Genomic DNA, 13,935 nt, shown 5'->3' with positions numbered 1-13,935 from the left:
CCGGAGGGACAGACCTGTCCTGACAGTGTCCTCCTGAACATGAAAAATGAGAGGAGGAGAGAGAGAGAGAGGGAGAGAGGGAGAGAGAGAGAGGGAGACTAGTTTGATAGTGGCAAGCTGGTGTAGTCATTAGTTTTCTACATGTTGGTTCTGTATTTTGGTCCAGTGGTAGGTTTTCTATATGTTTTTTTTTTTTTGCTTTTTTTCACAGCTTTATAGAAGCTTTATATATTTTAGCTAAATGGGGGAGTGTGAGCACAGAGACAGACTGTCCAGCTGGTCCCATCTGACTGCATTACAAAAATACTGGTACAAAGGTCACTGATCTATTGCATCTATTCATTCAATAAATAACCTAATAAAAATCCCTGGAAACAATTGAAAAAACCCCCCCCCCCAAAAACCCAGAAATGGTTCTGAGAAATTCGGCATTTGTTCTGAGACAGACAATCTCGTGAAAAGAGAAGGAGCATGAAGCCATTGTCTCTCAGGGAAAAAAAAAAAAAAAAGAGAGAGAGAGAGGACGCTAGGACTGAGGCCAGCGTCCTTCTCTTTCCCATCCCCTAGTCCTCCATCGCCTCCTCTGCCCCCCCCCAACCCCCACCCCCACCTCCCCCCACCCGCGACAAAATGGTCTTATGTAATCTCTTCTGTACTCTGATGTCTTAGAACATATTTGTACAGAAGCTCAATCCAAAACACAGGGATTACAACAACCACAGCAGAATCAGGCCAGAGGCAAGTGTGTGTGTGTGTGTGTGTGTGTGTGAGAGAGGGAGAGGGAGCGCAAGAGGGAAAGGGCGAGAGAGAGAGACCAACAAACAGACAGACAGAAAAGGAAAGGGAGAGAAAGACAGAGAGAGAAAAGGAGAGGAGAGACAGACAGAGAGAGAGAGAGGGAGAAAAGGGAGAGGCAGAAGAGTAAGAGAGATTTTTGGGGGGGGGGGGGCAGGGGCGCTTATCCCCGGCGACTGAGCCTAACCGTCACTGAAGGTCCCCACAGAGGTGGTTCTCTGAATGAGATGTTTAGCGGAAAGCATCTAACAGCTGCCAGAACACATCTGATAGTGTTAGCACAGTCTTTTCCGCTTGACAACATATTCTTTACAACAGTCAAACCAAAACCAAAACCAATTCCCTGGCTCAGAAAAGCCTGGCACTACTCACAGCAGCTCTGACACGCCCCTGGACCTCGGGTCTGCAGTAATATTTCTGGGTAACTTTCCAGGTTCCAGTTAAGTGAAAATGAAAAGCCTCTCATTACTATAATCAGGTTTTACAAGGATCTCCACGGAAATCACCCGTTTTGACATTATGATAAGTTGTTTGGAACTCGTTTTATGTAAACATCCTTTTTGACATGTTTTGGCTTGGAATACTCATTTATAAAACTTAATTAACAAATAAAGTATAGAAATATAGTAAATAAAGTATATCTTACAAACAATTAAAGTAATAATATAAAAAATATCATTGACAAATACTTATACTAAACAGTGAAGCAATAATGAAAGACAGTGTCCTATAATATGAAACTATTTGAAACCTCAGTGCTAGGGCTCGGCACACAGGAATTCTGTCAGTGTGAAATTGACTCTGAGAGTGTTTGTACAAGTTCCACTCTGAATGAGTGTCGGACACTTAACACCATCTGAATTCATTTAATACAGGTGAAACTGCTGTGTGCATGTTATCAGATGCATAAAACCAGTGACACGTATAATATGTTACTATACAGTTAGATGGGTTTTTCAGAGTACACACATACAGAGAGAATTTATTTTAATGCTGTCTCATTTAAACCCCCCCCCCTCCCCCCCCACCCCCCACCTCCCCGCCCCAAACATTTTCAACATTTCTATTTCCCCAGCTTATTTAAAACGTTGTTTTGGAAATCTAATTCTTATGTAACTCTTACATAATGAATGTGGTATCATTACATATACCAGAGGTAAATCTCAGCGCTTGCTCTAGAAACAGGGCAAATATTTCATCAGAAGATCCACCGGCAAGTTAATATCAGATTAGAATACGACCCAAACGTCCGCACTCATTACTAGAAATATGTTGCGCTGGGATTAATGCCGAAAATGCCAATTAACTGTGAAACTGCTTCACCCGAATGCTTGTCCAGTGTTTTTAATGGGTCTGAACCTTGGACGGTAATAGGAAATTTGTCGTTCAGGGGCGAGAGCGCCGTGGACGTCCGTAGAGAAAACACATGAGAAAAGCTGGGACGTACTTTAGAGAGCGTTAAGGTTCCCTCTGGGACGTACTTTAGAGAGCGTTAAGGTTCCCTCTGGGACGTACTTTAGAGAGCGTTAAGGTTCCCTCTGGGACGTACTTTAGAAAGCGTTAAGGTTCCCTCTCGGACGACACGTCGCCCTCCGCCCCGCTGCTGGCGTTGGGGTCCTTGGGTCGTTGGGTGGCCTTGTCTTTGCCTGAGTCGGAGTTCCCTTTCGGCCGCGTCTTCTCTTTCCTCTGCTGCTGTTTCTCCAGCTTAGCCACCTCGTGTGGAAAGACAGAGAGTCAACGGCTGATGTTTACACACACACACACACACACACGCACGCATGCACGCACGCATGCATGCACGCACACAACTACAAAGGTCAGAAAGGTCAGACAGCATGACATCAAAGTGGCAATATTCATGACTTTAGGGCCTCAATGCTATTACAGTTTGAGACAAAGATATTATGATACATTTATGTGTATCATACACACACATTATTGTTAAGTGTCACTCTGATATGCAGAGAGCCGTAATACTCATTCATTCATTCATTTTCTAAGCCGCTTATCCTAATTAGGGCTGTCGGGGGGTGCTGGAACCTGTCCCAGGGCTCAGTGGGCAAAAGGCGGGGAACCCCCCCTGGACAGGTCGTCAGTCCATCGCATGGCAGACACACAGACAAACACATTCACGCACGCATTCACACCTAAGGGCAATTTAGTATCACCAATTCGCCTGACCTGCATGTCTCTGGACTGTGGGAGGAAACAGCTGTGGGTTTCCTGGAGGGTGTGGTATCATTTCCCAGAGGAAACCCACGCACATACACACAGAGCATGCAAACTCCACTCAGAGAGGACCCTGGCCGCCCGTCCGAGAATCAAACCCGGGACCTTCTTGCCGTGAGGTGATAGTGGACCAGTGGGACTTGGCGCTATATTGAAAACATCCCTGACTGTTACTCAAAAAAAAAGAGGCACATTTCTTGCTGACCATGACCCAGACCAAGTAGTGAAGCATCCACCAGACAGGCTGAAGGAGGGGGTGGGGGGGGGGGGTGGGAAGACAGGTGTTTCAGATAGGAACTGTTACTAGTCAAACTCTGTCAAAAACTCCTGCCTTTTGCCAAGACCGCAATAGGGTAAAAAATGACAAGTGCCCGGCCGCGGGTACCCGATCTTTAAAAGCGCCACTAGATACTATGACATAAGATGTTTTAACCTGACAACCAAGACCTGCTGTGCAGATGAATTTTACGTCTAGTTTTGGCTGCTGTTGTTAGTTCATCCCTTATAGCATTACCAAAGGAAAAAAAAAACAAAAACAAAACAAAAACCCCAGAACAAAACAAACAAAGAAAAAAAAAAAAAAAAGTGTTCTGTGGCCCAGCTGGATCGTACCAGCTATCTTTACGCTCCAGAAAAACTGCATTCCTGCACAAGTCAGGACTGAAAGGTGACAGGCGGAAAGAGGAGCTTGAAGGCTGGAGGGAGGAATACGGACAGAATGTGCCAGAATGTCGTGACGGCTCCGTTAAAGGCCGACGTCTCGGCGAGAGCACGGTTTCTCTTTCTGACTCATGAGTGGGAGGGCGAAAAGAAAAGCAGAAAGAAAAGAAAAGAAAAGAAAAAAAACCCGGCGGGAGTTCATGATATCGAATTAAAATTGTTCGGAGCGATCGGAATCACTGGCGCGACGGCACTGTCGTCACGGCAACGGAGTAGGTCCAAACTCCGGGCAACCCTCGCGCCCCCCCTCCTCCTCCCCCACCAATCCTGCAAATCAAAAGTCTCCCGCTTGCGATGATATAAGATAACAGTTAAAAACGTGGATGTGTTCGGCACACCGTGGTTCTTTCCTGCAGGGATGACATGGATCTCTGGCTAAACCAGACCACTTGTTCATTCATGTCTTATCCTCCTCCGATATCACAGATCTTGGCTTCTACAGTGACAGCAACAGAATATGCTCCCAGCTTATTTCAATAAAACCTACATTTAACGTCAATTGAGATTTTTTCACCGCTTCTGGTTGTGGAAACCAATCTATTTTAATGTGAATACCACAGAATGAAACAGAAAATTGTGTAGACTTTTCTTTCCCTGTACAATGTGTACACAGAATCCTTTTTCCTCAGGTTCCAAAGACCTGTGACTTTTTTTGGACAAATTAAAATTACAATGTGCATCATAAGTTTAAAACTGTGTGTGTGTGTGTGTGTACGTGTGCTTTATAGACCCAGTCAAGCGTCATAAACGTGATGTTATAGTACCTGTTTAGGGTCCGCGGGAGCCGAAGGTGACTCCAGCTCTATGGTAACCGGTCCATCGTTCTGAATGTGGACTTGCATATACGCCCCAAACTGTCCATCTACAGTAGATCACATAAGGTGAGAGACAAGTTAAAACACAGGCAGAGTGACCAGCAGGTTTTTTTCTTCAGGCAAAACCATGTGCCCCACATGGCCGTTTTGACAGGTGAGATCCAGGCCTTACTATCTCCCCTGGAGGCATGGGGGGAACAGACTAATTAGGTGGACATAGTCTCATTCACCCTGTGTCTTCCCTCCAGTCTGCCTGCTGTACTGAAACCACCATGGTGTCTTTTTCTGAGTCTATACTACAAAAATGATTAGAAGTATACTACTGAAGAGTGAGGCTGTGGTTCCCATGGTGAGCCCATTACCCTCTGCGCTAGGGTTCCCATGGTAACCCCCCGTCGTGACCTGTTATCCATCCCATGCTATGATTCCAATGGTTTCCAGTTCCTATGGTTCCGGTGGTCATTTCATTATGAGCTGTGACTCTTAACTTCTACAGTACCCAGGGTGACCCTTAGATGAGCTGATTCTCTTCACTAAACAGTGTTCCTATGGTAACCCCATTATCAGCTGTTACATTTCACTTCTACAGTTCCCATGGTGACCCTTTAAGAGGGCGTCATTCTTCAATACTGAGGTTACAGTTGTATCATTACCAGGATCTAGTACCCTTAACTGCTATTATGAGCTGTTATGCTTCTAGGGTTTCCATAGTAACTCCATTAGAACCTGTTATAGTTCTTGACTGGTGTTCCCAGTAAAGTGGTTACCATTTGGTGATTCTGAGACCACGCATAGAGAAGACAAAAGACTTATCTATCTTCTCGAACTTATGCATAATATAATTTTGATTTGACTTTGTTATAGACATGTAAAGTCCTTTGAGACTATAAATAGTGATACTGGGCTCTAAATAAACTTATTATTATTATTATTATTATTATTATAAGAACTGCATCTATACTTTTCCGTTTCATTGTAAGTCTGTCTGAGAAACACCGTCAGAGCAAGAATGAATAAAATACGCGTCTGTCCCCTTGATAAGCTTAGATTCAATGTTGTTTCTATTGTTTTTGTTTGTTTGTTTGCTAGGGAGGATACCTCAATATGAAAATGTCATGTTCCAGTTTGCCAAGTGGTTTAAACCTGACCTGACCACAAGAAAGTGTGTATATCTGAGCTGTAACATGGACAGTACTTTCCTTTAATGAGCTCAGGTTTGTAGGTATTCCTCATCTGCTCCAGTATGCTGTTATAGAAGGGCTGGGCCATTTCCGCAGGCATAGCGGTGTGGAAGTCCGGTTTATTGCCTTTGAGGATGCACTGTAACGTGAACTGGCTGACACACAACACTTCCAGTTCCTTATCCATGACACTACGGCTCCACGCCCGCCCGTTCTCATCTTCAAACACGCGCAGGTTGAGGATTTTACGCACGCTGCCGCCACCACACACACGCGGAAAAAGACACCAGAAGAGTCAGTGAAGTACAGGCGTAAAAATTAATACATATATTCCTTTGGTTTTGACAACACGACACCGATCTAAGAAAGTTTATGTAAATATTTTCATTGGTAAACAGTAGGAGTATTGAGATTATGTTATTACTCACATGTATTCAGCATCTTTCTGTGTGTCTTCCACAGAAATCCCGAGTAAAACACAAAGTCCTCGCCCGATGGAGCTTATCTGTTCCTCTCCAACTATAAAAAGAGAAGTAACAGGTTTGTCACACAAAACACTGTAAAGAGTCAGTCTGAGGTAACCCTAACAGTGTTTAATATTTAGGTCACTTGTAAGTTTATGACAAGTAGTAGTTGAACCTGGTCAGCTCGATTATTTCATCAGCTCGCGGCTGTTCACGTCAAACGCCTCTTGGCAACTGTCACGAGATTCGCTGACGACCGTGTACCCACGCTTCTAAGGTGGCTATCCAGTTTGACAGAATCGTTGATCTTAAATGCCTGGTTGAGCTTCCAGACTTTACATAACTATTTCATAGCAAAAGAAGGCCTGAGGTGTGTAGTCTTTTGGAATAAGTTAGCTAGCGACTAGCTTGCTACACATAGGATCAATGAACTGCCACTTTAAGAGCGACCCAGTTGCTCAATGAAAAAGCAAATGGTTTCTTAAGAACGGAATATTTTATGAATCGCCGCCATAACCGTTGTGTCAACGTACCTGTCACGCTTGCTTTAGTGACTCTTTGAATGATCGCCTTCATTGTTTTGCTCTGCAGAACTCACTCGGTTTAAATCTTCCGGTTTCCCAGTAATGCTCAGGCTATCTCGTGCTTCGGAAAATGTACCTTGATGTAGTCGCCCTCTAGTGTACTGAATGGTATTGTGCTTGAAATTTAACAAAAATAAATCCACTTTTAAAAAAATCTTTATACTACAGCAACACAACATATAAACTTGGATACAGCACTTCAGCTGTTCTACAAATGTCCTACACGAACCTTTTTTTTAAAAACCAAAATCTCAAATGTTTATTTGGTGAAACAGCACGCAGTACATATCGCTTTATTCGCGAGCAGTGAATTTCACTGATATCAGTGCCTTCGGTACAATCATTTGAGCAAAACTTTGAAATTTAATTTTATTATTTAACTGAAAAGAACTGACAATGATATCAAAATTATATAATGACAAGACAACACATGATATTATCATGGACGACTGATATGAACCGCCTTTGTCCGAAGTCGCAAGGCAAACTGCTTTTATTCCAAGCAACACTATAAAGTGCCATATAAATACTCCCAGCAGCCCGTGAGATTAGCTTTGAAATTCTCAGTAAATGAGGCGTTAATTATGCGACAGAAGACAGTGTACTGAAAAAACGGAAATCGTTTGTGTTGTCAGGCGTTTGGTTGCGCAGTCACTTCTGTTCTTCGTCTGTCTGACTTGTTAATTCTTCGGGAGCCGGGTTGTTACTGAAGGATTTGAAAAAGTTCATGAGCCTTGTGGAATATGGCACGAAATTCTCCTTGTAGACTATTATGGTTCTCGTATGTGCTGTCTCATATTTCTTCATATTGGGGTTCAGTTCCTCCTCTTCTTTCTGTTTAGGCACTTTGATATGAGAGAGAGAGAAAGAGTGAGTGAGTGAGAGAGAGAGAGAGAGAGAGAGAAAGAGAGAGAGCAGTCAATACTAGTCACAGTGCCAGTCAGCTTTTTAAAATAATCCTGGTCCGGAACAGTCTGTGATGTGATTCCGCTCATTTGTTCCGTAATGCAGTTAACGCTCAATGCTAAGTTCGTCAATACTTCAAACGGTGCAGTGATGAAACCTTACCTGCCGGGTCGTTCCGATGCTTGTATGCATAATACCCGTAGGATCCACACATTGTCCACATACCAAGTGCATACAGCAGAGATGCACGTTTGTTCCATTTAATGTAATCGAGCACCATACTGCTTAAAACCTTTATGTTAGCGTATATTAATAGTTTGACAATGATCAAATGTCTCAGACGCAGAAGGACGCCGCCATTTTGACAAAATTACAATTTGTACGTCACTTCCTAGAAACTGTCAAGAGAAGCAGGCTACAATTGGTCACCTGAAAGCATAGATTCAGTGAACGAATTCTTGACGAAGCGTCTTACAGACCACATAGTCCATAAAGCTGTGCAATTACTTTAATACTAGATAAACCAAAAACATGAAAAAAAGGTTTTTACTCATTCTGTATGCAGATTTGTTAATTTTGTATGGTGATTAGGCTGTACCTCATATCTCCCCGACAAACTTGGCTTCATTACGAGGCATAGACTTCTTTTATTACGAGTGAACGTAGGAACTGGTATACTGCATGTCGTTGTTAGTCAAGTGGCATATGGACTCTGTGTTTATGTTTATTATTCTGTTTAACTGATGCGAATGGGCAAGTTAGCCATCATTAAAAAAATGTAAGCTCTTAATAGCCATCGGTCTTCTACGAAATGCAAAGTGTGTGTGTGTGTGTTTGTGTGTGTGTTCGTGTTCCCATCCCCTCGGTCTATTCATGTTCTCCAAACTGCATGTTAGGTAAGACCATGATGTTCCGAAGACATCAACAACATCGCCATGAAAAGATTGTTCCTCTTTTGTTAGCGTACACGAAGCTGGGAGTGTGGGTTGCTGAACATCCCGAATTGAGGAGAAAATAGGGCAAAGTTAGAGAGGGAGAGAGATAGAGAGAGAGAGATAAAGAGAGAGAGAGAGAGAGAGAGAGAGAGAGAGAGAATAACCCACAGGTTCTGTGTGCAGGCTATGCATACTGATGAACTCCTTGGTGAAGCAAGATAACTTCCCTGAGTGTGCAAAATAACACAGGACACCGCTTCTTTAGTCAGATTTTATTTAATGCTTTTAAAAGATAATTAGTGTAAAATCTGTTCGAGCAATCTGCTCTGTTGTGGCAACTACAAGTATAGCCTACATATAGTTATAGAATAGTTATAGTGTGTGTGTGTGTGTGTGTGTGTGTGTATGTATGAAATAAAGATATAATTTGAAAAATGCATATTTATTATATTATATTTTTATATTTATATAAGAATACATAAAAGAAGTATACCAGAAAATGGTAAATGATATAGCATTTAATAAATGATTAAATAAAATTGGTTGTGCTATTTTAAAATGCAACTTATTATTTGCATCCTTGCAAAACAACCAAGTTAATGAAAAAAGGATAGACCAGTAAAACTGGTTTCATTCAGTGATAGGCTATATCTGTGAACATACTGATATAGTAATACATTTTTGATCATAAAAAAAACAATACAGAAAAGAGCAATTCACTTGTAACGGTGGTGCGGCCAAGCGCTCGTGCTGGGTATGCAGGTCACAAATATCGCAAACGTTTGTGCTTTTATTTGAATGTCTGGTCCGTTATTTCTACTCAGAACACACACACATATACACCAGAAGGCTCCTCAAACCAGAGGTCACTGATGTGTAGAAACAATGAACATGGTTTTCAGCATATCGAATCATTGCGCAGGGACAAATCATTTAATCACCAAGACATTTACATCGTTTCCCTCCAAGTAGTTCTGTTATGACGCGAGATAACGGAGAGATGTAAATCTTGGCACCACCTTGCTAGCGGAGACTGTGAATATTTATAAACGATTTTAATAAAATTGAAAGAAACCCATCGACTAAAGGCATCTTTTTGTGAGTGTAATGTCCTTTCAGGAGCAAGACTTACAGTATCATGTTCTTTCCTCCAACGACGTACTGGCTGACTGGTATATTATTTAACGGTTAATGGTAATTAAATGTTCATTACATGTTAAAATAGATAAAATAGGTTCTATTATAGCCGACCGACGGATTTAGACGTAAGCAACCTATTTAAGTATGTGGGGTTTTTTTGTTTGAACCGTTAATGTCATAAGATTCAGTCGTTTGCAAAGACGATAAAAAATGCTACTGTTCTCTTGTTAGGATTTTTTTTGGGGGGGGGGCGGTATGTTATGCGATTACTTACTTATACTCGACTGGAAGGACCATGTAGATGGAATGCGCACTTTTGCAGAGCCCCCCCAGACAGACCATGTCCATGATTATGATTTGCCTTTTTCATTTTATCATTTAATCATTTCATTTAATTTTCGTTTATAGATTTGGAAAATTGGACTATTATCGAAAGCCTGTGTGTTGTGGACGTTTTTGCATCGCCCATATACTCCCCTAGAACCGAATCTGTGACTGGGATCGGTTCACACACATTCGGTTCTACAGGGTATATATAGACGACGGTACAATGCACACCGGCGATGATTAACCATCGTAGAAGTAGTCATTTTAAAAACCCAAGGATACGTTGATTCCACCAATGTGGGTCTTATCAAAAGTGTAGATTATCCAGTAGCCTTTAACTGCGCATCTTGCGTAGCTATTGGCACGGACACCTGCATTTATCCCGCTGCGCAATGGACGCATCAAAAAATGAACGAGTTCTGATGTCTGTCCCACTGGATCAGTTCAACCCCTCGAACTAGAGAGAGCGATATTTTTTTCTAATCTTCTCAATCTTGGAGCGCATTCGCTTATTACTATCACTTATCATTACGGAAAAGAGTACCGATGAAATCATAAAAGAAATTTAATAAATCTTCTGTATTTCTGCAGTTTATTTGTGTAATTAAAGACATAATTTGTTTGTTAAAGTGCGGAACTCAGTGAGGCAAAATGGCACATTTTATCTCTCCATGTTGACCTGTTTTAGAATGACAAAAAACTAATTCTTTTGCAAATTGAAAGCACTTTTTTTCATAAATATTCTGTGTTTATTTGACATATCTGACAAGAGCAAGAGCCGAGCAGTATTATTCATAAAGAAAAAAAAGAACACATTTGTGTGCGCGCGCTAAAAATGCGGGTGGGTAAATGTAAACCTATTAAGTATCAAAGAATTGTATTTCTCGCCAATATTTAAAGATAATTATTTTTGTTCCTGAAAGTATCGTTTTTGCTTGCATTTTTTTGGAAAACAAAACCCACAAGAATAATTAATAACCTCGGTTTCTCTAAATCTGTGAATCCCTCTTTCTCCCTCTCTCCCTCTCTCTCTCTCTCTCTCTCTCTCTCTCCCCACCCGCCGCAATGCAGTAAAGTTGTAAATATGTTGTAGCTGAAAAGAGCCCACCCCAGAGACTGAGAGAGAGAGGGAAAGAGAGAGCTTTGTTCAGAATTCTTTAGTCTATGAATAGGGAACAACAGCTGAAATGCCATTTATTATATGCATTTTCCACATAATACTAATACTAATAATAAAATTTTCGTCTTGAAGCCAAGTGCCCAGTTTTCAACGCTTTTTGACGCTTACCATTTTTACTGTACGTCACCAGACTTTCCAAGAGCTGAATTTACAATACAAAAAACATTTCAGAAAAAAATAATAATTTGTTGCGCCAACAAAGGATAGTGCCAATGGCTGACGCTCCGTCTCTGTCTCCATCATTTTTCCTGGTTACAGAACAGCCAAAGACAGCGCTTATTGTCACAAACAGAAGCCAGAATGAACGGGATGTAGTGCAGTCCAAATAAATACAAATAAACTAGTGCATGCACTGATGATGTTTTTTGTTTTAAAAGCATGAAATAAATTCATAAATTGAGAAAGGTGTGATTTTGCATCTGATCTTTCCACTTACCTCCTTGTCCTGTGATATCGGCAATCCATTTCTTCATACAGTCTTTTTCAATTCTATCTTTCTTTTTTTTTTTTTTTTTTACATTTCACAGGTCCTTAAAATTTAGCTATTTTCAACAAAGACACACTGATCGCTGATGCAAACGCGCTGCGCGTGGGAACGACAATGGTCCATGAGGCCGCGAGCTCCTCGGGTGTGATCAGAGGCGTCCAATGACAGACGCTGTAGCCTCGTAAAACCGTTTTTACAACCGGAGCTGTAAATCAACCTGGAGCCTAAAAGAAGCCGAAAGACCGCTCTGAATTTACCGCATAATGGCGGATGACACTGACCATTCAGATAGGAACTGTTTTCCCAGAGAGAGAAAGAGAGAAAAGGAGAGAGACTCTTATTAAAATGCTTCAAACAGTAAAATAACCCCCATTTACTGTATCTATGTATGAGCGAGGGATGTATGTAAGGGTGATGAGTGAGGCCATTTCTATGCTTAAATCTCTATTTCATGGAATGCTAACAAAATTCGTTTAAGATATTTTAAAACACCTTTTTGTAATGCATTTTGTTTGAAACCTGCTTGGTAAAAACGAATAGCTTTGTTCTGTCTGGAAATGTGGGCATTCGTTGCACACCCGATCAATCGAGAGGTGAGGCACAGCTGTGGCGACAATGTGCTTGTTCAGAATGCGCCTCAGATTCAAAAGCTTCTACGACCAGAATTAACTATATTTTGCTTAATTCTTTTACTTTTAATATCTCGCTCTCCCAGACTTTTCATCAGTTTGAGCCATTAATATGTTTGTAGATGAATATGTTTGTAAATTGTGACCATTGTGCACAGATTATACAGTCATACACATCGAAGTATATGTCTCTCATTGCTCTCCCATTGTTGTGATTACCGTGCGTTAAACTTCGACGCAGATACAGTATTAACGGCAATTGTGTGGGCGGTCTGGATCATAGCGGTGAATGCAGAAGATTTACATAAAAGATATTCACACCTATACCAGCCAACGGCTCTCTGGAACTGAGACGCTATTGGGAGTGTTACATCAAACGATCGAGTCAGTGCAGGGAATTACAGACAGTAAATGGACAGTGCACTTCAGGCTAATTGCAGATATGGCGACTTCTGCAGAATGCCCTGGGGGCGTTGGAGAATGAAGGAGATAGACGATACAATGTGCATGTGGTGAAGACGAGCTGGATTTGAGCGGAAGAGTGAATAAAGTTTTAAATGCACTTCTGCCGGATCGGCTGAGAACTAGACCAAATGGGAGATTTAATTGTCGATCAGAATTTCTGATATAATAAGTAATTTCTTATTAATTGTAGGCTATCTTGAAACAATTTCTAACATTTTCTTTCATCAGAACCTATTTCATTAAAAGTGAGACTTTAATTTGAATGATGTCAATGTTAGTCTGTGGCCAAATCACTGCAATCAACCAAGGATATTCACTTATTGTCGACTCCAAATAGGCTGGCTTTTCCTTTCATTAGTTAAAGACTTATTTTCCTCGGTGTCGTTTGAAGACTTTTATTTTGATACTTCAGTGAAATCCACATGCGGAAATATTTGGTGTCATGATTCCCGGTCTTTGGTTTCTTGCTTCGCGGGCGACATTACATCAAGCAACAACAGTGAGCAGGTGGGTTTACGATGCGAGGCTGTAGTGAAATTACAAGGAGTCATATAACTATAAAAGTTTATTGATATTTAATCATAGATGTACGAGATCATTCAGCTCTGTCGTGTCTGTCCCAGTCTATCTTTAAACTGTGTAGAATGTTCTGTGAGCTAGCATGAATGACATACATGGCACTGTGACAATAGTCCGTTAAACAGAAACTGAAATAGGCTGTTATGTACGTTTGCAACATCTCTCTGTGGTAATGTACTTTTAGATTTGCATGGTACAGTAGCACGCTATACTGAATTGCAAAAGATTTGACGTTAGCCAGAAAATGATTTTATGGAGAACCGGGCTGTTTTCACCTGTCAAATCTATTGTGTAGCTCGCTTCAGGGCTAGTAACTCGATTTGCAATATTTCCTTACTTTAATTTTTTTAAATTGTTTCTGAAACTTAGTTTCGTGTGCTGGGACATTATGTCGGACTGGCATTATTATTAGCTGTACATATTCATTCACTGGCCACATAAACGTTTGTCGAATGTTGTCGATTGTATGTGACTCTGTCGTTTTTCTGCAGACGAGGGC

At 41.3% G+C, this 13,935-nt stretch overlaps 1 protein-coding gene across 2 annotated transcripts; it reads right to left on the bottom strand.

Annotated features, from left to right (window-relative positions):
* Positions 1-6,792, bottom strand: dtd1 (D-aminoacyl-tRNA deacylase 1). Of its 2 annotated transcripts, XM_030782700.1 has the most exons (6): positions 6,738-6,792; positions 6,169-6,259; positions 5,761-5,994; positions 4,509-4,608; positions 2,345-2,508; positions 1-33 (listed from the first exon to the last, which is right to left on the bottom strand). In XM_030782700.1, exons 1-5 carry the CDS (start codon positions 6,778-6,780, stop codon positions 2,356-2,358), a joined length of 621 nt encoding a protein of 206 aa, XP_030638560.1. In that variant the 5' UTR covers positions 6,781-6,792; the 3' UTR covers positions 1-33; positions 2,345-2,355. The 2 variants fall into 2 exon arrangements, with proteins under 2 accessions (XP_030638560.1, XP_030638559.1); XM_030782699.1 differs by lacking the exon at positions 1-33 and having other exon boundaries at positions 2,214-2,508.
* Between the last annotated feature and the right edge of the window lie 7,143 nt (positions 6,793-13,935).

Source organism: Chanos chanos, chromosome 8, assembly GCF_902362185.1.
Source record: "Chanos chanos chromosome 8, fChaCha1.1, whole genome shotgun sequence".
Taxonomy (NCBI): Eukaryota; Metazoa; Chordata; class Actinopteri; order Gonorynchiformes; family Chanidae; genus Chanos; species Chanos chanos.
The sequence above is the reverse complement of the archived record's forward strand: the minus strand, read 5'-3'. Positions and strand labels throughout refer to the sequence as shown.

Excerpts from the sequence above, each read along its gene's own strand:
- dtd1 (XM_030782700.1), bottom strand. The coding sequence starts at position 6,780 with ATGAAGGCGATCATTCAAAGAGTCACTAAAGCAAGCGTGACAG. Across the intron at positions 6,260-6,737 it reads CACTAAAGCAAGCGTGACAG|TTGGAGAGGAACAGATAAGC; the intron begins GTACGTTGACAC and ends CTCTTTTTATAG. Across the intron at positions 4,609-5,760 it reads TACAAACCTGAGCTCATTAA|AGATGGACAGTTTGGGGCGT; the intron begins AGGAAAGTACTG and ends GTGATCTACTGT.